Source organism: Babylonia areolata, chromosome 30 (assembly GCF_041734735.1).
Source record: "Babylonia areolata isolate BAREFJ2019XMU chromosome 30, ASM4173473v1, whole genome shotgun sequence".
NCBI lineage: Eukaryota > Metazoa > Mollusca > Gastropoda > Neogastropoda > Buccinidae > Babylonia > Babylonia areolata.
The window spans coordinates 7688374-7711013 of NC_134905.1; the positions used below are offsets into that span (position 1 = coordinate 7688374).

The window sequence follows — 22640 nt, forward strand, 5'->3', positions numbered from 1 at the left end:
GACAGATAGATAGATATGGTGGTGAATGTATGATGTGGTGTTTATATATCGATTTATACATATACAATTATGTGTTCATATGTCTACCTATCTAGATGGTGGTGAACATATGATGTGGTGTTTATATATCGATATATACATATACAATTTTGTGTCCATATATCTATCTATCTATCTATCTCTCTATCTATGAACCGAGAACTGTGAACCTCTCCCCCAGATCGCCAAAGTGCCGTCCTTCAACGTCAAGGTGCAGAACAAGCACTGGATCTCCTCCGTGGACCTCTCGGAGAACAACCTGGTCAAGTTCCCGGGACACCTGATGAACCTGTCCCACAAGCTGGACCTCAGCGCCAACAGGATCCGGACCTTGTCCTGGGCGGCCCTGAAGAAGCTGGATGGGGATCGTGACCAGGAGCTGCTGCTGGGATCCAATCCCCTCAGCTACCCGTCCCTGGACGTCTGCCAGTCCGGCCTCAAGTCCATCATCCAGTTCTTCCAGGAGTCCCAGGCTGATGTGAAGGTGAGTGGTGGTGGTATTTGTATTTGTATTTCTCTTTTTATCACAACAGATTTCTCTGTGTGAAATTCGGGCTGCTCTCCCCAGGGAGAGCGCGTCGCTACACTACAGTGCCACCCTTTTTTTTTTTTTTTTTTTGTGGTATTTTTTCATGCGTGCAGTTTTGCTTGTTTTTCCTATCGAAGTGGATTTTTCTACAGAATTTTGCCAGCAACAACCCTTTTGTTGCCGTAGGTTCTTTTACGTGCGCTACGTGCATGCTGCACACGGGACCTCTGTTTATCGTCTCATCCGAATGACTAGGGTCCAGACAACCACTCAAGGTCTAGTGGAGGAGGAGAAAATATCGGCGACTGAGCCGTGATTCGAACCAGCGCGCTCAGATTCTCTCGCTTCCTAGGCGGACGCGTTACCTCTAGGCCATCACTCCACAGTGGTGGTTGTGGTGGTGGGTATCTCCATCATTCAGGTCTTCAAGGAGTCTCAGGCTGTTGTGAAGGTGAGTGGTAGTGGTGGTGGTGGTGGTGGTGGTGGTGTGAATCATCCAGTTCTTCCAGGAGTCAGCTCTACACAGGTAGACAACCTGCTGTGCAAATGACCCCGACTTTGTAAAGCGCTTAGAGCTTGGTCACCGATCGAGGATAGGCGCTATATAAGTATCCATATGATGATGATGATGATGATGATGATTGATCGATTTATCTATATATCTACCTACCTATTCTAAATTTTTGACAGCAAGGAAAACAATATCGCTTCACTACGCGCGATCATGTATGTTATACCAGCATGTGACCATATCTCATACTCATTTCTCAAAACGCATCAAAATAATATTTAAGACTGCATTGTGTTATTAGCAAGAGAGTTACGATAAAACCGCCTATGACATCATAACATATAATTATGAATACTCTTTAAAGTATTACTATGAAGTTGGACTTCTTATTTCAAAATTTTAACATATATTTTAGTAATTATTAACACACATTGTCTTCTTTATGAATCTTGAAATTGAAAGCTTTTTTGTTGTTTTTATTTTCGATTTAAAGACATCTCTCTCTCTCATTCTCTTACACACACACACACACACACACACACACACACACACACACACACATGTACACACTGTAACTGATGACGTCTTTCCTCTTTTTCACCAGACGTACCAAGGAGTAAAAGTCCTGGTGATTGGCTCTCAAGGCAGCGGCAAAACGAGTCTCATTCACTCATTGGTCGACCAGCAAGCCCGTCTTTCCGATGACGTTTTAGACAGTGCTCCAGGCATTGACGCGTATGAGATGAGCTTCGATTATGACGTAGAAGACGGGAAACCTGGTATGGTTTGAAAAGTGGACATGGTTTAGTAGTCCTGGTAGCTGTTTTTGTTGTGGCAGTGTGTCAGTGATTGTTGTTTGTGTAGTAGTGGTTGTGTATTTTTGACTCTGTGTCTGTCTGCGTCTCTGTCTGTGTCTGGTATCTGTGTGTATGTCTGTGTCTCTGTGTGTGTGCGCCTCTCTGTGTCTGTGGTAAACTTTAACGTTGTCATTTTCTATGGAAGTACTTTGTTTGCCAATACCAAATTTCGATCGAAAATAGTGGAAAGCAAGCTTCACAGTCATACTAATAATAGGTTCTAAGCCTTCCGGATTAAACTGTATTTCCGGATCATAAACGGTTTATTTCGTTGAGGATCCGGATTTTGAAAATGGTTGGGTTTGAAGATGGCATGACCTCTTTTTTTTTCTTGTTTGCAATTAAAAGAAAAATACAAATTCTGGACAGAACACATTCAGTGACACTAACAACATCATTGACGTGTTTGCTATATATGCATATCTTAAAGTGGATACTGAATTAACTACAATGAACATACAAGAGAAATTGAATGGACCGTGGCATAGTTTCCGAGTGTAACTAAGCCTGTCGAACACCGATGAAAGCCCACGATTTCTCGCAATCGTGATGGGGGTGTAGGGGATGGGGAAAGGTAGAGGGTAGAGGTAGAGTACGGGAGTTACAGGAAGGAGTATTGTCCACTCGGAAGTCGTGTGTAATGTCTTATGAAAACCACTTAAACTGACCCGGTAACTCACCTCGTGGTCGCAAAGGTCCAGGGGAGTTAACATGTTGATGTACGTACGATGTGTGTTTGCAGGCAAATCGCTGGACGATGTACGTACTATGTATGGCTGCAGGCAAGTCGCTGAACGATGTCCGTACTATGTATGGCTGCAGGCAAGTCGCTGAACGATGTCCGTACTATGTATGGCTGCAGGCAAATCGCTGAACGATGTACATACTATGTGTGTTTGCAGGCAAGTCGCTGAACGATGTCCGTACTATGTATGGTTGCAGGCAAATCGCTGAACGATGTACATACTATGTGTGTTTGCAGGCAAGTCGCTGAACGATGTACGTACTATGTATGGCTGCAGGCAAATCGCTGAACTATGTACGTACTATGTATGGCTGCAGGCAAGTCGCTGAACGATGTACGTACTATGTATGGCTGCAGGCAAATCGCTGAACTATGTAAGCATTATGTGTGTCTGCAGGCAAGTCGCTGAACGATGTACATACTATGTGTGTTTGCAGGCAAGTCGCTGAACGATGTACATACTATGTGTGTTTGCAGGCAAGTCGCTGAACCTGTGTCTGTGGGACTTTTGCGGTGACCCCTTTTACCTGTACCCTCACTACGTGTTTCACGAGCAGCCCGCCATTACTGTCCTCACCTTCAGCATTCCAGACTACTCTCCGCACCTCTTCCAGCAGCAGGTATATATAGTGATTGTCGCCCTTGGAGAGCTTTTTTTTTTTTTTTTTTTAGTTATCGTTGTCGCAGCAGTCGTTGTTACACACACACACACACACACACACACACACACACACACACACACACACACTCACACACACACACAAACACAGATAAGCGGGTGCCAATTGCTGAAAATCCGGTATAACATAGTCGCTTTTTAGGAGCGAAAATATTTAACAAAACGACACTTTCCCTATCTTTCAGAGTTGAGTGGAGTGATGGCCTAAAGGTAACGCGTCCGCCTAGGAAGCGAGACAATCTAAGCCGAATCACGAATCCCCCTCCACTAGACCTAGAGTGGTGGTCTGGACGCTAGTCATTCGGATGAGACGATAAACCGAGGTCCTGTGTGCAGCATGCACTTAGCGCACCCAAAAGAACCCACGGCAACAAAAGGGTTGTTGCTGGCAAAATTCTGTAGAAAAATCCACTTCGATAGGAAAAAAATATTTTAAAAAACTGCACGCAGGAAAAAATACAAAAAAAATGGGTGGCGCTGTAGTGTAGTGACGCGCTCTCCCTGGGGTGAGCAGCCCGAATTTCACACAGAGAAATACAAATACAAATTATCTAGCTTTATGTCTGTCTTATTAGGAGATTTCAGAACAAGTGCATGAGTCAGTTATTTTTCTATCTGTGTCTGACGAAACAAAACAACAAAAATTATAAGAGAATGAGACCACGACGTTGTTGATAATTGTCAACAACAACAACAACAACAACAACAACAATAACGCCAAAAACAACCAAAAACATTAACAACAATAACATTGTGTCCAATATCACATACAGTGAAAAGACATTAAACTAAAGAAAGAAGAAAGAAAGAAAATCCTTTTTTTTCCTTTCTTCTTCCTTCTGTAAGTTAGTGTGTGTGTGTGTGTGTGTGTGTGTGTGTGTGTGTGTGTGTGTTTTCTGTGTATTGTAAAGCGCTTTGAGCTCCCTTTCAGGGAGGAAAGCGTTTAACAAGTATTCATTATCATCATTATTATTATGAAAGAAAGAAAGAATAGCAATGACTCTCAACAACAACAACAACAATAATAATAACCTATCTCTGCCTCAGGTGGGCTCCTGGTTCGACTGGATGATCGCCAAAACCAACAAACTCGTTGTCATCCTCGTCGGCACCAAGACGGACAAGGTCACCGCCAAGAGAGTCGCCCAGGTCACCAGAGAGGTCCGCGAGAAGCTCGCCAGCCACATCCAGCACCGACAGTCCCTGATAGAGTCCCGCATCAAGGACATAGAGAAACGCCCAGTAATCTCCCCTACGCTGTCCGAACAGCTCAAATCGTACATGAAGCTTCTCCAGGCCAAGTTCACCGTTCAGACTGAAGTCATCCCTGTCAGCGCCAAGACTTACAACGGCTTCGAAAAGCTGCGTGAGGCGGTGGAAGTTTTGGCCAATGAGCGCAAGCTGTTTCCCAACGTCATGCGCGTGATCCCCACCTTCTGGGTTGAGGTAAGACACAATACAAGGCAAGGCTAGGCAAGGCTAGGCAGGGCAAGGCAAGGCAACTTTTTTTCCCCAAATAAAACACATTGAGGGTAAAGGAAAAGTGACCAAAAAAAAAAAAGAAAAGAAAAAAAAAGCATTTTAAACACACACACATACACACGCACACGCACACATACACACATACACACACACACAAACACACGCACACATACACACATACGCTCACACACTCACATAACACACACGCGCACACACACACACACACACACACACACACACACACACACACGCACGCACGCACACACACACACACACACATCCCCACTGACTGCACCTTCTCCCCCACCCTGGATACACACACTTGTTAATTCTAAAATAAACAATAATAACAGTAACATTAACAACAACAACAACAACAATAACAGCAACAGTATCAGTATCAGTAGCTCAAGGAGGCGTCACTGCGTTCGGTCAAATCCATATACGATGCACCACATCTGCCAAGCATATGCCTGACCAGCAGCGTAACCCAACTCACTTAGTCAGGCCTTGAGAAAGAAAATAAATAAATAAATAAAATTAAATAAATTGATTTAAAATAATAATAATAATAATAATAATAATAATAATAATAATAATAAATAAATAAATAAATAAAATAAATATAGAAAGAAATAATAAATAAATAAATAAATAAAAACAATCTATGACAATAATACTTTAAAAAAAAAGTCAAGTCATCAAACAGAGAGACAAATAAAAATGTCAGCTAAGCAATGAAGCAATCAAAGTATAGTGATTAACTCTCTCCATACGAACGGCGAAAGAGACGACGTTAACAGCGTTTCACCCCAATTACCATCATCAAAATATTGCAAGCGGAAGGCTCTTATACTGAAGAGGTGAATGTTGACAAAGATACCACAATTCTGACGAAGGAAGCTAAAGGTTGGGTCATTCAGACACCCACTGGACATCCGAGGGGTCTGTGTAGAGGAGAAGAGAGGACTGGCTGTACTGAGTGAGTTAAGGAAGACATCGCACAAGTCACCCGTAAAAACTAAAATCTCTATTTTCTGTCAGTATTTGTGTGCTGCAACTCACACTTTCACTCGTATACATGCCCCCAGTGTGCTTTAATTAACGCGCACACCCACAATCCCCGCTCTATGTAGGCAACCATATTCCGTTTTCGGGGAGGGGGGGTCCTACAACAACAGTGCTGATTGCCCACCAGGTGGAGAACTGGGTGGAGGAGAAGGGCAACGGCCTGGTTGTGCCCGTGCTGGGGTGGGAGGAGTACAGCCAGGAGGTGACCCAGCGCTTCGGCATGAAGCACCTCCTGAACGCCATCACTCAGTACCTGCACGAGAGCGGCAAGGTGGGTTTGGGGGTAGGGGTGGAGGGTGTGTGTGTGTGTGTGTAGGGGGGGGGGGGGTCCGTGGTGGGGGGGTGAGGTGAAGCACCTCCTCAACGCCATCACTCAGTACCTGCACAGAGAGCAGCAAGGTGGGCTGGGGGGGGTTGGGGTGCAGGGTGTGTGGGGGGGGGGAGGGAGGGGGGAGAGGTGAAGCACCTCCTCAACGCCATCACTCAGTACCTGCACAGAGAGCAGCAAGGTGGGCTTGGGGGGTGGGGGTGGAGGGTGTGTGTGGGGGGGGGGGGGGAGGGGGGGGAGGTGAAGCACCTGCTGAACGCCATCACAGTACCTGCAGATGAGCGGCAAGGTGGGTTTGGGGGTGTGGGGGTGGAGGGTGTGTGTGGGGGGGGGGAGGGAGGCGGGGTTGAGGTGAAGCACCTGCTGAACGCCATCACACGGTACCTGCACGTGAGCGGCAAGGTGGGTTGGGGGGTTTGATGGAGGGGAGGGTGTCGGAGGTGGGAGGGGGGGGGTGTAGAGATGCCAACTATCACGATTTCGCCGTATTTCGTAATGCTTGATCTCAGTTTGTTCCGATGTTACCCAACATCAAAATTGTTCATTCTCGACAACATAGCACAGTCACATGCTTTTCTGTTGTAACATTACCCAGACGCTCTAGACTTTATCGATCACGAGGCCAGGGCAGTCACAACTATCCATGGTCTTACGTAATGATGCTCAGCGAATCGCGTGCGTGTTTACATTGAAACAGCACTGAGTGGACCAATCAGCTTAATCGTTTGCCGGAACAAGAGAGAACGTGGCTAAATCAAGTTGCGTCTCCGTCAAACATCGTCTGTGCCCGTTGGGCTCGGAGTCTGAGTGTTCCTGCCAAATATCCTGATAGTTCCTACAAACACTTAACAAGGGTTGGCATCTCTGGGGGTGGGGGTGAAGTCGGGGGGTGAGGTGAAGCACCTCCTGAACGCCATCACACAGTATCTGCATGAGAGTGGCAAGGTGGGTTGGGGGGGGTGGTGGTGGTGTGTGTGCGTTGGGGGACGGGGAGGAGGGGGTTGAGGGGGATGGTGGTGAGGTGAAGCACCTGCTGAATGCACGAGAACAGCAAGGTGGGGGTGGAGGGTGTGGATGGGTGTGGGGTGGGGGATGAGGTGATGCACCTTCAGAACGCCATCACACACAGTACCTGCACGAAAACAGCAAGGTGGGGGTGGAGGGGGTGGATGGGTGGGGAGTGGGGGTGGGGGATGAGGTGAAGCACCTGCTGAACCCCATCACACAGTACCTGCATGAGAGCGGCAAGGTGGGCTGGGGGGTGGGGGTGAGATGAGGGTTGAAGGAGGGGGACAGGTGTGGGGAGGAGATAGGGGAAAGAAGAAAGAAGGAGAAGCAAGACAGAGACAGAGAGAGGGGATAAAAGGAAGAGGATGTGGAGAAAAGAGAGAGAGAGAGAGGAGGGGGGGGGGGGAGGAGGGCGGATACATGAGAGTGACAGTCATACACTGGGTCGACTGGCAAACAAACTCTTCATTTACTTTCCGCCTATTTTGCCTTTCTTTCACTTTTGACAGATACATCAGTCAATAAACCTTTCAGTTCCTTTTCTTTCACCCTTTTTTTCTGTCAAATAGTTTAATCTCTTATTGTACCCCTCTCACCCCCCCCCCCCACACCCCCCACACACACACACACACAAACACACACACACACCGCCCCCACGAAAATGATACCAATGGCCTAACCTGTGACTATATTATTTATTCATCCATTTTTTATAATTATTTCTCTGTCCTTCCTTCCTTCCTTCCTTCCTTCCTCCCTCCCACAGGTCCTCTGGTTCTCCAACGTCCCTTCCCTCAAGGACATGGTCTTCCTCCGCCCTTCCTGGCTCTTCGACGTCCTCCGCCAGTTCTTCCGCCATGACCTCGAGGCCCTGGCCTTCACCCCTGACGACACGCTGAAGGTCATCGGGTTCACGCCCTCGCGGTTCGACCGCTTGAAGCAGGAGGTGGTGGAGGAGGGGGTGGTGGACAGAGAGCTGCTCAAGGCTCTCCTCGTCTCCCTCATGCCAGCCGACGCCCATGGCCACTCTGGGGAGGTGGGTGGTGGTGTGTGAGGGTGTGGGTGGGTGGGTAGGTGGGGCGGGAGAGTGTGTGGGTGGGTGGATGAGAATGTTTGTTGGCGAAGCTCTGTGTGTGTGTGAGGGAGGGGGGGGTGGAGGGGGGGGGGAGGCGGTTTCGCGGGGAGGGAAGGGATTGAGGAAAGTGTCGGAGGGGAACGGAGTTGGATACGTGAGGGATGTGGATGGGGGAGAAGGTGGGGGGAGTATCATTAGTTGGGTGGGTGTATGATCTGTTGATGGTGGGAGAGGGTGGGGATATGCATGTAGGTGTGTGGATACGATATGAAAGCGCTTCACTGAAAATTAGTATGCATATATATATATATATATATAGAGAGAGAGAGAGAGAGAATAGAAGAAGAAGAGTATATAACTCTCCTCCCCACAAACGTGCAGGTGCTACGAATCCTGACAGAAGGCCTGGAGATGGGTTACCCTGTCAACAAACGCTCCCCAAGGGACTCCTCCTACACCTTCAGCGCCAGCAGGGACTCCGAGGGCGCTCCCGTCATCACCAAGCTCCTCATCCCCTGGTTCCGCACCTGCGCAGAGCCCGCTTCCTTCCGCCACCAGTGGGCGCTGCTGCGGAAGCGGCGCCACCTAGCGGTGTGTTTCCAGTTCCCCTGCTACATGCCCCCAGGCCTCTTCGAGCTCATGACGGTGCGCGCGCACGCGGACAAACACAAGCTGACCTTCCTGGCGCACTGGGGCGGAGGGATACACGCACGCCACAGTGAGGAAAAAGTGCAGCTTATGCTCATGTACTTCCGCGAGGGGCTGGAACAACAACACGATTTAGACGACAATGATGTTGATGATGATGATGATGTAACTGATGAAGACGACAAACCGATGTTGTCCAGAGACATTGTAACCACAGAATTGGTGACAGACAGTAATGATGACACGGCGAAGACGACGACGACGACGAAAGAACCTGTCGTGACGTCAGAGAAGGCACTGACGTCAGAACCACCAACGCACTCTCGTCAGAAGGTTCCTCTCACCCGGAACGACAGTGCTGACAGTTTCGACAGTGATGACAGTGATTCACAATACGCACAGGGAAATCCGAGACGCAGATCCCTCAAACACCTCGACCACGATTTGGACATGCCGGACACCATTGACGAACTCAACGAAGATGTGGACGAGGCATGGGGAGATGTTCAACCGAACAACCAATCAGCATCCAGTCGCGTGTCAGGTGAAAGCCAGTTGACCAATGGCGTGAGGCGGACGGGCAGTGGGCGGAGCTCATCTCCTGGCAAGGCAGGGCAGACGACGGAAGAGGTGGAGTTTGATAGAGAAAGGGCCAATCAGCGACGGAGAAGACCCACAGAGAGTGAAGGAGATGGCAGTGTCATTGTCCGGTTTGAGGTAAACCAGTTTTCTTGTTGGTGGTGTGGTAGTGGTGGTGGTGGTTCTGCTATTTTGTTGTTTCGTTCGTTTGTTTCATGCCTTTATCTTTTTTTATCATAAATAATTTCTTTCTCTCCAATGTTCACATTCTTTCTTTATCCCTTTTTACCCCTTTTCATTTGATCTTATTTTAGAATATTCAGGGTTTCTTTTCCCCTCCGTTTTAACGTCCTTTAAATAAATGAATGGGGGCACTCTGTGTGTGTGTGTGTGTGTGTGTGTGTGAGTGTGTGCGTGTTTGTGTGTGTGTGTGTGTGTGTGTGTTTGCAAAAACTTGTATGCATACGTGTGTGTCTTTCTGTATGTTTTTGCATGTACGTGTGCCTCTGTGTGTGTGTGTGTGTGTGTGTGTGTGTGTGTGTGTGCCTCAGGTCCGGGACAACAGTGAGGACGACGCCGACCAGACCCCAGCAGCCTCCATGTGGAACATCCTCCTCCCTCTGCTCATGGACTTTGAGGAGCTGCTTCAGGGCTACACAGGTGTGTGTGTGTGTGTGTGTGTGTGTGCGCGCGCGCGCGTGTGTGTGTGTGCGTGTGTGTGTATGTGTGTGTACGTGTGTATGTGTGTGTGTTTGTGTGTTTGTTTGTGTGTGTGTGTGTGTGTGTGTGTGTGTGTGTGCGTGCGTACAGTGTTTAAAGGTGTCTGCACACTGACGATTCTGCTGCATGAGTGTATGTTTGCGTGTGAGTGTGAGTGTGTGTGTGTGTGTGTGTGTGTGTGTGTGCTTGTGTGTGTGTGTGTGTGTGTGTGTGTGTGTGTGTGTGTGTGCGCGCGCGCGCGCGCGCTAGCTTACGACCTTGCGATTTATTTTAAAAGCAGAGTTAGCTTCTGGAATTTTTTTCAATGTGTGTGTGTGTGTGTGTGTGTGTGTGTGCGTGCGTACTTGCATACGTGTGTGTGTGTGTGCGTGCGTGCGGGAGTGCGTGCATGCGTGCATCCGTGTATTTGTGTGTGTGTATGTGCATGCATCCGTGTGTGTGTGTACATGTGTGCATACTTGCATCCGCGTGTGTCTGTGTGTGTGCGTGTGTGTGCATGCGTGCGTGCATCCGTGTGTGTGTGTGTGTGTGTGTGTGTGTGTAACGCAGGAGTGCTGGTGGAGCGACGCACGGAATGCCCGCTGTGCGGAGAGGGAACATTTCTCGGCGAGTGGCTGACCCCCAAAGAAACCCAGGGTTTGAACACTCGACCCTGCGAGTCGTGTCACCAGCAGGTCGACACCGCCTTCCTCGTGCAGCCCCGCGAAAAGAAACGAGGTGAGATCATCAATCAGAGAACCAAGCCAATCAATTGATCTATCGATTAATAAACGATCAGTTGATCTCTGAACCCATTCATCCGTTAAGTTTGCAAGAATGTGAACATCAGCCTTCCACTCATATATGTATATGTGTATGTATGTATGTATGTACAGCTATTGGGTAAAGTTGTGTACTTTTGTCTACAAAGATTATTAAGAGGATGTTGTTTTTTTCTACAAACATGCACAGAATACATTGTGCAATGATGTGAATCTGGGGTACTAATTTGTAATTTCTTTTCTTTTTTTAAAAAAATATTAATTTGGTGCACATTTTAAATAATAAAATTATGCATGAAATCTTGTCATTTTATATATGGGAAGCTGTATTTATGTAACAGCTGTCTATCTGTCTGTCTGTCTGTCTGTCTCTCTCAGCCTAAACTGGGTCGCCTGAAACGATTTTATGAGCGCTTAATTTGATCAGCGTTGAAAAGAATTTTCCTCCATGTATGGGATTTCGCGTAGACTTAAGAAAATTCTTTACATTTAGAAAACGCGTTGCAAAAGATCGTTTATTAATCCAGCCTTGAGCCCATTTTAATCAGCCTGTGTCGAAGCATTCATTTTTGAAGTTTCACTCTGAGGAAAGAGGACAGTGCGTGCTATTCACTTGATTTGCATCAGATAAGAGAATACCTACCCGCAGATCTCTTAAATGAATGACAGCATTGTTGGATTGCTTTATGTGATAGAAATACAAAACTGTTTTCTGTCAGTTTGCTTGAGTGACTGTCAAGAAAACCAAACCTGGGGCATTTTTAAATCGTTTGGGGATGGGATGGGTAAAAACAGAATTTCTAGTTCCGGTTTTATTCTGTCATTTATCAGTGGGGTTAAGAATTATATTCAGTTTGCAGCTGATAGCATTCATGAACCCTTTGTTTTGTGACAGGAAAACATTTCTATTTTCAGTTCTGTTGTGTGATTTGTTGTTTGGACTTAAACAGATCTGATTTCGGTTTGCAGTTGATAGAATTCGTGAACTGTTTTGTGAAACAAACAACGTTTTTGATTTCAGTTTGCTGTTGATAGAATTCATGAACTGTTTTGTGAAACAAACAACGTTTTTTTCTGTTTTAATTCAATTATTGTGTGATTTTTCGTTTGGGCTTAAACAGATCTGAGTCCAGTTTGCAGTTGAATTTCGAGCTGGGGTAGCAAAATATCACTTCGAACGGGTTTTTTTCCCCGCATTTTAGTATCCTAAATTCTGGGACCTATTTATACGAAAATGTTCGTGCGTTCTGCAATGCAAGCATGTGAAAAATGACCCCGCTAATCAAGAGTTAGGCTTAAAAACGACGCTAAATGACCCATCTCATGCACATGAACCCACACATTTCCACTCAACACCATGTTTTCTTTTTGGCTTTGCTTTACTATACGGATAAAGCTGCTCTATGGGGCCGTATACAAGAGACCATCGTGCCTGTGGGAAAATGTGTACCTGCGGGTAATCTGCCTGAGGCAAGGCAAACTGCCTGAGGGTAAACAATACTGTGTCCGGTATTCAGGAACACAAGAGCCAACCCGCGGGTCTACAAGCCCGAAGGCTGTTTACCCTTCCTATCTGCCCAGGGTGACTGCCTCTGCTTCGTCCCAATGGTGACTGCCCACGAAGCAGAGGTCAATATAGCGGATCCTTTTGTAGCGTTCTTTTTTGTTGAGGGAAAACAGGCGTGCTTTGCGGATAGCACGCACTTTACAAACTCTCTCTAGAATGCTCTGAACTGTAGTGCGGTGAGAAAAGCATGCCCTGAAGAGAATCACCAGGATTTTTAATTGTAGACAATGGGTAAGCTGCCTGAGAGCACCGCGCATGTCTTGAATACGAAGTTAGCCTTCATGATAAACTACCTTACCATGTCAAACGTAACTTGCCTGAAGGCAAAATGAACTTTGTCCTGAATATGGCCCCTGATTGGTAAAGACTAAGTGAATGCGTCACTGTGGACGATTATGTGGACCTGGAAAGACGAGGAAAACCTGGTGTAACCACTGAATCCGCATCATAATTTATACAATAAATGAATAACTCTCAAAATTGAGTCTAAAACCACATAAAGTGGGCCACAACATTTGCTGATATCACTTCATCTCTGCACGAACATTGTCATTAAAATAGGTCCTTGAATTTTATGGGATACTGAAATAGGAAATCCCCTTTCGAACGCTTTATAGGTATAAATAGGACTAGTTGTTACTAACCTGAGTGTGTGTTATTTCAGTTGTGATCAATCGCAATAGATTCAGACATCGTCGACCTTCAGATTCACCCTCCAATGCCGATGCTGCGGACGTAAGTGGTCAAATGACGTAATAATTATTTGACGTCATTGTGACACTTGCATGGTTGTGTGACGCTTCATATTTTTCCATTTTTTCCCAACGCTTTATAATATTAACTGACCAGCGTGATTTAGCCGCCGCACTAATATTTTTGAATTGTATGATAGATGTTGTCCTAATGCTTCGTGGTGGATTGGAGTTTAATGTCAGACGTCAAGTTATCCAACCCCACCCCCTCCCCCTCCACACCACCCCAACTCTCGTCATAATACTGTGATGGATTGAGTTTTGCGTATTGGGTTACTTTTCCCCCACCCCATCACCCCCTCCAAACTCTGTCATAATACTACGATGGTTTGAGTTTTGGGTCAAACGTTATCCCCCCAACCACCCAACCCCCTTTTCTCTCTTTTAACCCCTGCCTCCCCCCCTCCCCCACTTTCTACTCCTCTCCTCTCCCTCACCAACTCAATCATCATACTGTGATATATCGAGTTTTTCGTCGTAACTCTGTCATAATACTGTGATTGATTGACTTTTACGTCCCTCCCCTTTAACAACCTCCCACTCCCCCCCCCCCCCCCCCCCACCACCACCACCACCACCCCCCTACTTTTTTGAAAGAAGGATTTGGCACCGAAGAGGCGTGGAGTTGGGACTGTTTTGTTTATTGGTAAATAAACTACAGCTTCCCATCCCCTCCCCTCACCCACCAACTCAATCATAATACTGTGATATATTGAATTTTTCATCATACGTTCTCCCTCCGCCCCCCCCCCCCTCTCTCTCTCCCCCCTCCACCCCCCAACCACCCCCACCACCAACGTTATTCACCCCACCCCCCTTTTCTCTCCCCCCCCCCTGCCCCCCAACCCACTTGAAGTCTGTCATAATAGTGTGATGTATTGAGTTTTTGCGTCATACGTTATCCCCCCCTCTCTCTGCCTCTACGCCTCCCTCCCCTTCCCCCCGTCCCACTAGACCCCCCCCTCCCCCACCAACTCTGTCATAATACTGTGACATATTAAGTTTTTCGTCATAAGTTACACCCCCACCCACCCCCCCACCCCTCATCTCTCTGCCACCCCCCTCCCCCACAACTCAATCATAATACTGTGATACATTGAGTTTTTTCGTCATACGTTACCCCCCACCCCAACCCCCCACCCCCACCCCCCTCCCATCTCTCTACCCCTCCTCCCCCCTCCACCGACTATGTCATAATACTGTGATGGATTGAGTTTTACGTCATACCCCCCACCACCCATTCCAGCGTTTCATGTAAATCAAAGTGTTGCAGATTGAAGTAACCTGTCCATTTTGAAACACACTGTGTCCATCTTTGTTTTGCTTCCCAAACTCAAACAATAAGATATCTGATATGATATGATAACGACATGATATGACATATGATATGATTTATTCTAATATAATCTGATATAAAACAGATAATAACAGAATGAGGTATTATAAGAAATAAAAATGTAAAAAAAAAAATTTTTTAAAGTAATAAGAAATATATAATCAAACGACAATCATGATCAAATAAGAGCTTTCATTTATGTTTTATTTTTCAAGAGAGAAAGAAATACATGTGAAGCCTTCAGCTGTTGGCTCATGCAACATCTGTCACTTTTGACGGACCATTGAGTTGCACCTTAATTCTATGACTGTAAACAGCACAGTGTTTAAAGGTGCCTGCACACTGACCATTCTGCTGCCTGAGTGTTTGTTTGGGTGTGAGTGTGAGTGTGTGTGTGTGTGCGCGCGGGGGGCGGGGAGCGGGGGGGTGTATGTGTGTGTGTGTGTGTGTGTGTGTGTGTGAGCGGGCGCGCACTATGCACAAGATTCAGATTGTTTCTTGACTATTTGCACAAGATTTCTTTTTTTTATGCACTGATGTTACTTCATCTAGTATTTTGCTTGCAGTTGATCTTGCACTTTTTTTTTTTTACCGATTTTTACCCCCCCCCCCCCCCCCCTCCTCCCCCTCTCTCATTCTCAGTCTCTCTCTCTCTCTCTCTCTCTGTCTTTCTCAATGAATAAGTAAATAGATATAATAATTAATACAATACAATACAATACAATCCACTGCATTGATTGCAATGCAACACGATACGTTATATATTAATCGCATGTTCTTTTTCAAGTAATTAGTCCATCGTTGGGGTTATTACTCATCACTATTTCTGTTATTTTGCTGCTTTTTTTTTCTTCTTTTTTTTAATTTATTTATTTTTTTTACCACACTTTGAATTATTTTTTACTGCCACATTTTTCGTTTGGACTTAAGATGGTGATGATATTTCCTTTCATGTGTGTTGCTATTCCTACCGTATATACCCCACGACTTATAATGTCAATGAAGAAAAATAAAAGCGTGTTGCTATTTCATAATAATAATGACTCCATAATTATAAGTGTGTTGCTACATCTACCATATATATTTAACCCGCGACTCACAATTATAATAATTCCATACAAGAGCGTTGTAGAATTATGATAACTCAATATACGTGTATTGTTGTGAATTTTACCAAATGTACCCCCACGTGTGACAATAATAATAATTCCGTGTAGCCTTTGTGTTGTTATTTCTTCCAAAATGTACACAACGACTGTATGTATGTATGTATGTATGTATGTATGTATGTATGTTGTTGTTGTTGTTATTATTATTATCATCATCATTATCGTTGTTGTTGTTGTTGTTTCCATATCACTGTGTTGTTATTTCACACTGATAATAGTTCCACATAACTGTGTTGTAACATTACAATATGTACCTCGCAACTTAACAAAAATAACAATTCCACATTTCCCTTATGTACGTATTCAGTGACTTACAACAAGGACAAGTCCATATAAGTGTGTTTTTACTTTTATCATATCATTCACTCTACAATTTGTCGTACTAACAGTTCTGTTTACGTGTATTGGTGCTTCTACCAACTGCGCTAACATGACTTATATCATATATTTTTTTAAATATGATATGTATATGTATTCCTATTGCTTTTTGTTACCATTTACATTACTGTGATGTACAGTGTGTGGCAGACCATCTATCTAGGATCTTCTTCTTCTTCTTCTCCTTCTTCTTCTTCTCCTTCTCCTTCTTCTTCTTCTTCTTCTTCTTCTTCTTCTTCTTCTTCTTCTTCTTCTTCTTCTTCTTCTCCTTCTTCTTCTTCTTCTTCCTCTTCCTCTTCATCATTATCTTCTTCTTCTTATCATTTTTATCATCATCACTGTTATCATCATTATTGTCATTGTGGTTGTTGTTATCATCATTATCATCATCATCATCATTATCATCATCATTATTATTGTTGTTCTTCCTCCAGTTATCATCACCATCACTCATCATCATACTGAGTATGAAATCTAACGCATGTCTTTGTTCTTTCATGATTATATCCATGCATATTTCTGTATTGGTAAATGTCGCGTTTGCATGTTTTTGGTGATTTTTTTTTTAAATATATAAAGATGTTTGTGTGTGTGTGTGTGTGTGTGTGTGTGTGTGTGTGTGTGTGTGTGTGTGTGTGTGTGTGTGTGTGTGCGGGGGGGTCTTTTTGGTTGGTGGTGGTGGCTGTGGTGGTGCTTTTATATTGCTCTCGACTAATTATTTTGATCGACCAGTGGTGGGACCAGGATCGTTTTGTTGATCCATGAAAAGGATGTCTTAAGTATTCGTGTTTCTTTTGATAATTAAAAAATATATTTGTTGTTGTTGTTGCGGTTGTTGTTATTGTTTTTCTTCCCAAACCCCCACTCATGAGGCATTCCTAACTCCTGTGCTACTTTTCTCTAAATGTCCATAACCTGATCTGTTCTCACATCTCTGTCCATAACCTGATCTGTTCTCACATCTCTGTCTGTCCATAACCTGATCTGTTCTCACATCTCTGTCCATAACCTGATCTGTTCTCACATCTCTGTCCATAACCTGATCTGTACTCACATCTCTGTCTGTCCATAACCTGATCTGTTCTCACATCTCTGTCCATAACCTGATCTGTTCTCACATCTCTGTCTGTCCATAACCTGATCTGTTCTCACATCTCTGTCCATAACCTGATCTGTACTCACATCTCTGTCTGTAACCTGATCTTTTCTCACATCTCTGTCTGTCCATAACCTGATCTGTACTCACATCTCTGTCTATAACCTGATCTGTTCTCACATCTCTGTCCATAACCTGATCTGTACTCACATCTCTGTCTGTCCATAACCTGATCTGTACTCACACATCTGTCTGTCCATAACCTGATCTGACCTCACATCTGTCTGTCCATAACCTGATCTGTTCTCACATCTCTGTCCATAACCTGATCTGTTCTCACATCTCTGTCCATAACCTGATCTGTTCTCACATCTCTGTCTGTCCATAACCTGATCTGTTCTCACATCTCTGTCCATAACCTGATCTGTTCTCACATCTCTGTCTGTCCATAACCTGATCTGTACTCACATCTCTGTCCATAACCTGATCTGTACTCACATCTCTGTCCATAACCTGATCTGTTCTCACATCTCTGTCCATAACCTGATCTGTTCTCACATCTCTGTCCATAACCTGATCTGTACTCACATCTCTGTCTGTCCGTAACCTGATCTGTTCTCACATCTCTGTCTGTCCATAACCTGATCTGTACTCACATCTCTGTCCATAACCTGATCTGTACTCACATCTCTGTCCATAACCTATGTACTCAAATCTCTGAATGTTCACATCCCGATCTTTAACCACATCTCTGCCCAGCTTCGCTTTTTAATGGCTGAATAATTCTCTTCTCTAGGGGAACTTCTCTCAGGTCTTGCCCAAGGTCTGGCATTCCCAGTTCACACAGTCCCTGAAGATGAACCTATGGCTTGAAACTCTGACTTTTCTAATCAAAAGTGTCTTATTTCAACAACCTGCAATTGTTGTGTGTTTTCATAGACTTCTCCGTTTGTAAGTTTTAGAAACTCAGCAATCATCTTATATCAGTTATATCATCGTACTTAAGTCAGCTTGTATTCTATTTTTGTACTCAAAACTGAAACCCTGCCATGAAGAGTGAAAACAAGTCAGATTGCACACACAGTCTTTCGATCAAAGTGAACAATGAAAGCGTGGGAAACCCCGAATGCTTGGCCCCTGGAAGACATGGCCAAAAAAAAAAAGAAAAAAAAAGTGCAGCATTACCGAATTGTGTAATTCTGACACGTTTGGTTTTGTATTTGTATTTGTATTTCTTTTTATCACAACAGATTTCTCCGTGTGAAATTCGGGCTGCTCTCCCCAGGGAGAGCGCGTCGCTACACTACAGCGCCACCCATTTTTTTTGTATTTTTTCCTGCGTGCAGTTATATTTGTTTTTTCTTGTCGAAGTGGATTTTTCTACAGAATTTTGCCAGGAACAACCCTTTTGTTGCCATGGGTTCTTTTACGTGCGCTAAGTGCATGTTGCACACGGGACATCGGTTTATCGTCTCATCCGAATGACTAGCGTCCAGACCACCACTCAAGGTCTTGTGGAGGGGGAGAAAATATCGGCGGCTGAGCCGTGATTCGAACCATCGCGCTCAGATTCTCTCGCTTCCTAGGCGGACGCGTTACCTCTAGGCCATCACTTGCTGTAGATACCGTCTGGCGTGCGCAGGCTTCAGTTTTCCCACTTGCCCACTGATACGAAATGATTTCGTGACATTCAGAGCTTACTAGTTTTCCTTACTGTCTCTGTTGTGTTGTCGTGAAGAAGTAATCATACATGGCAGGGTAGATAAACAAAACGGTCATACACGTAAAATGTTGCGAGTCTGTCTGAGTGTGTAAGGTCTGCGTGCCTGAAATCTGATTGAATGACACAGTAAATGAACGATGAGCGCCCAGTGGCAGTCGTCTGTAGGCTCTACCCAGGAAGGCAGCCTGTTGTGCAAGTGACCCCGAGTTTGTAAAGCGCTTCGAGCTTGGTCACCGACCGGGGATAGGTGCTATATAAGTATCCATATCATTCATTCATAAGCACATGTAAATCATAAGCCTCCTTTTTCGTGAAATCATGAAAATAACAAGTAAAATCTCCTAAATATGCGAAACATGACCACAACCTTTTTTTCTTTTTTTTAAAAAAATGCGAGCACCGGTGTAGCAAAGGAAAAAAAAAGCAAAATAAATCAGCCAGGACGAATCACATCCAGCTTTAGGGATTTTCGAGAAGCTCCCCTCTGGTCGACGGTACAGAAGTACAAGAACGAAAACCAATCGCTTCGCCAATAGCTTTTTCCCCAAAGCATTAAATAGCATTGTGCAATCAACAACCATCTATCTGAATATCTAGCCCCATCCACATGTGATATGCAGCTTATGTTTAACTCACTCAGTACGGCCAGTCCTCTCTTCTCCTCTACACAGACCCCTCGGATGTCCAGTGGGTGTCTGAATGACCCAACCTTTAGCTTCCGTTGTCAGAATTGTGGTGTTCTTTGTCAACATTCACGTCTTCAGTATAAGAGCCTTCCGCTTGCAATATTTTGATGATGGTGATTTGGGTGAAACGCTGTTAACGTCGTCTCTTTCGCCGTTCGTATGGAGAGAGTTAAATGTGTGTGTGTGTGTGTGCGTGTGTGTGTGCGTGTGTGCACAAGTTCTCATATTGATATGCACATGTACGTGTCCTAAATTCTACTGTATCTGTGTTTGTGTACGATTTTCGATTTATGTTTGTTTGTACCATTTACTCTATTATCCCCCCCCCCCCCCCCCCCCCCCCCCCCCAATATTCCTTGTGACCCCGGTACACTTAGTAATAAAGAAATATTCTACTCTATTCTAGATTTCATGCTTATAGCGTAGCCGGTGCAAGTATGATCAGACCAAGTGATGCATATCTCCATGATTCTTTGTTTTCCAGACGAAGTCATGCGGGCCCTCATCAGACGCACCGTCCGCAGACGTGGGGCAGCAGTGACGTCAGACCTTGACGACATCCAGCGGATGATGGCGCCCCCTGTTCCCAGGCGAGCCGCGGTTGCCCCCCTTGATGTCGCTGATATCAGCCGACTGCTAGGGCACCGGGACTCCTCCACTGCAGACTCTGACTGATGATTTATTATGACTGACGTAGTGTGACGTGTTGTATTTATTATTATTAGTGTTGTTGTTGTAAGGATTACGCGGTTGTGTGTATGTGTGTGTGTGTGTGTGTATGCGTGACACATTATTCTGGTTGGGTATGACGTCATTCGAAGTTGAAAATGTTATCATTCGCTTTATGTGTGTGTGTGTGTGTGTGTGTGTGTGTGTGGCGTCTTTCGTGCTACGTAGTGTCATTCGCGTGATGTTACGTCATCCGTATTGGGTGTGACGTCATTTGTACTGTCTGATGTCGTCCGTGGTTTTGGCACGTCATTCACACATGAGCTGAGCTGAAGCACTTAAAAATAGATGTCTCTTTCTATGTGGAAGGGAGCTGATGGAAGTGTAGGCAAGGGGGGCAAGCAGGAGAGGGGGGAGAGAGTTATCTGGATGTAACCAAGAGGAACGTCGTGATTCCCTATTGATCAACGGTTTAGCTCACACACACACACATGCTTGTTTCTTTTCTCTCTCTCTCTCTCTCTCTCTCACACACACACACACACACACACACACACACCTGCTTGTTTCTTCTCTCTCTCTCTCACCTGCTTATTTCTTCTCTCTCTCTCTCTCTCTCTCTCTCTCTCTCTCACACATTTTTTGCGCACCCTCTCTTTTTTTTCAGTGTGTGTGTGCTTGCACGAGTGGGTGTGAGTGAGTGAATGTGTATATGTGTGTGTGAGAGAGAGAGAAATAGAATATTGGTGTTGTGGTTGTTGCGGTTGCTGCTGCTGTTGTTGTTGTTACTGTTGCATAAATAAGAAAGTGACCAGTGGGTTTTTTTGTTGTTGTTTGGGGTTTTTTGTTTGTTTTTTGTTTGTTTGTTTTTTGTTGTTGTTTGGGTTTTTTTGTTTGTTTGTTGGTTGGTTGGTTTTTGTTTGTTTGTTTGTTTTTTGTTTTTGTTTGTTGTTGTTGTTGTTTTCCTCTTTCTTACACTGTTGAGTGAAGGGAAATGATACAGGAGAAGGAGAAAAGCTTTTTTTCCCCCAAACCCAAAGGATGGTTCCAAGGGACGCTACTCTATATATGTTCTCTCTCGTGGATATCTTTTTGCTGGGGTTGTCTTTCGTGTGTATGATAGCACGCAATCTGAATCATACCGAGAAAAAACATCGGATTGCATTGTGATGATTATTATACTACGATGAACTTTCATGACAACAGTGTCAAGTTAGGCACTGCAGCTGAATCCTTTGAATGTAGATGTCATATTGATATTGTTTTCGTTTTTTGTTTTGTTTTTTGTTTACTTGTTTCAATGTTTTGTTTATTTGTCATGTTATTTCTTTCCCTTCTTGGTGGAAATACTAATTTTTGCTCTGTAAACAACTTTTTTAAAAAAACCAACACCCAAGTGCATTTCTTTCTAATGACGCATTTATTATTCAAGCGTGTGTCAAAACATGGATGTTTGTTGTTTTTTTCTTCTTTGTACATATATATATATATATATATATATATATATATATATATATATATATATATATATATATATATAGATGCATATCATTCACTTCGCTGTTAATGCAAATGGGAAAACATGGATGTTTGGTGTGTGTGTGAGGGGGGCGGGGGAGTCTTTGTACACACACACACACACACACACACACACACACACACACACATATATATATATATATATATATATATATATATATATATATATATATATATATATATATATATATATATGCATATCATTTAGTTTCCTGTTAATTAATGCAGTTGGGGGAAAAAATTCAGCTCATTGCTTTGCCTGATCATTGATCATTCCTCCACATCCACCCCAACTGCCCTCCACATCCACCCCAACTGCCCTCCACTGCCCTCCACATCCACCCCAACTGCCCTCCACCCCCACCCACGCTTACCGCCCTTCTTGTCCCCTCCGGCCTTCTCCCTGTCCTTGACCTTGTGTTTTTTTGTGGGGTTTTTTTTTTTGTTTGTTTGTTTTTTGTTGTTGGTTTTTTTGTTTTTTTTTGAGGAGGTGTGGGAGTCCGTGGGGATTGAGAGGGTGTCTAAATCTTAGTGTTCATTTTCTTCTCGTTCGACGATGACGACGATTAAGGTATTACAAGCCAATATCATGAGACAAAGAATTCTTCTTTACTGACATTATGTAATACATGGGATCGATTCTGATCAAGTGTGTGTGTGTGTGTGTGTGTGTGTGTGTGTGTGTGTGTGTGT

General features: G+C 44.5%; 1 protein-coding gene across 1 annotated transcript in view; it reads left to right on the forward strand.

Moving 5' to 3' along the window:
* LOC143275363 (uncharacterized) overlaps positions 1 to 20812 on the forward strand; it is a 65431-nt gene extending 44619 nt beyond the window's left edge. Inside the window, 10 exon segments of the mRNA XM_076579422.1 lie at positions 221 to 523; positions 1684 to 1858; positions 3159 to 3301; positions 4408 to 4806; positions 6041 to 6184; positions 8016 to 8285; positions 8706 to 9689; positions 10103 to 10211; positions 10821 to 10988; positions 20224 to 20812. Coding sequence (XP_076435537.1) covers positions 221 to 523; positions 1684 to 1858; positions 3159 to 3301; positions 4408 to 4806; positions 6041 to 6184; positions 8016 to 8285; positions 8706 to 9689; positions 10103 to 10211; positions 10821 to 10988; positions 20224 to 20414 — 2886 coding nt within the window. The 3' untranslated portion in view covers positions 20415 to 20812.
* The last annotated feature ends 1828 nt before the right edge of the window (positions 20813 to 22640 follow it).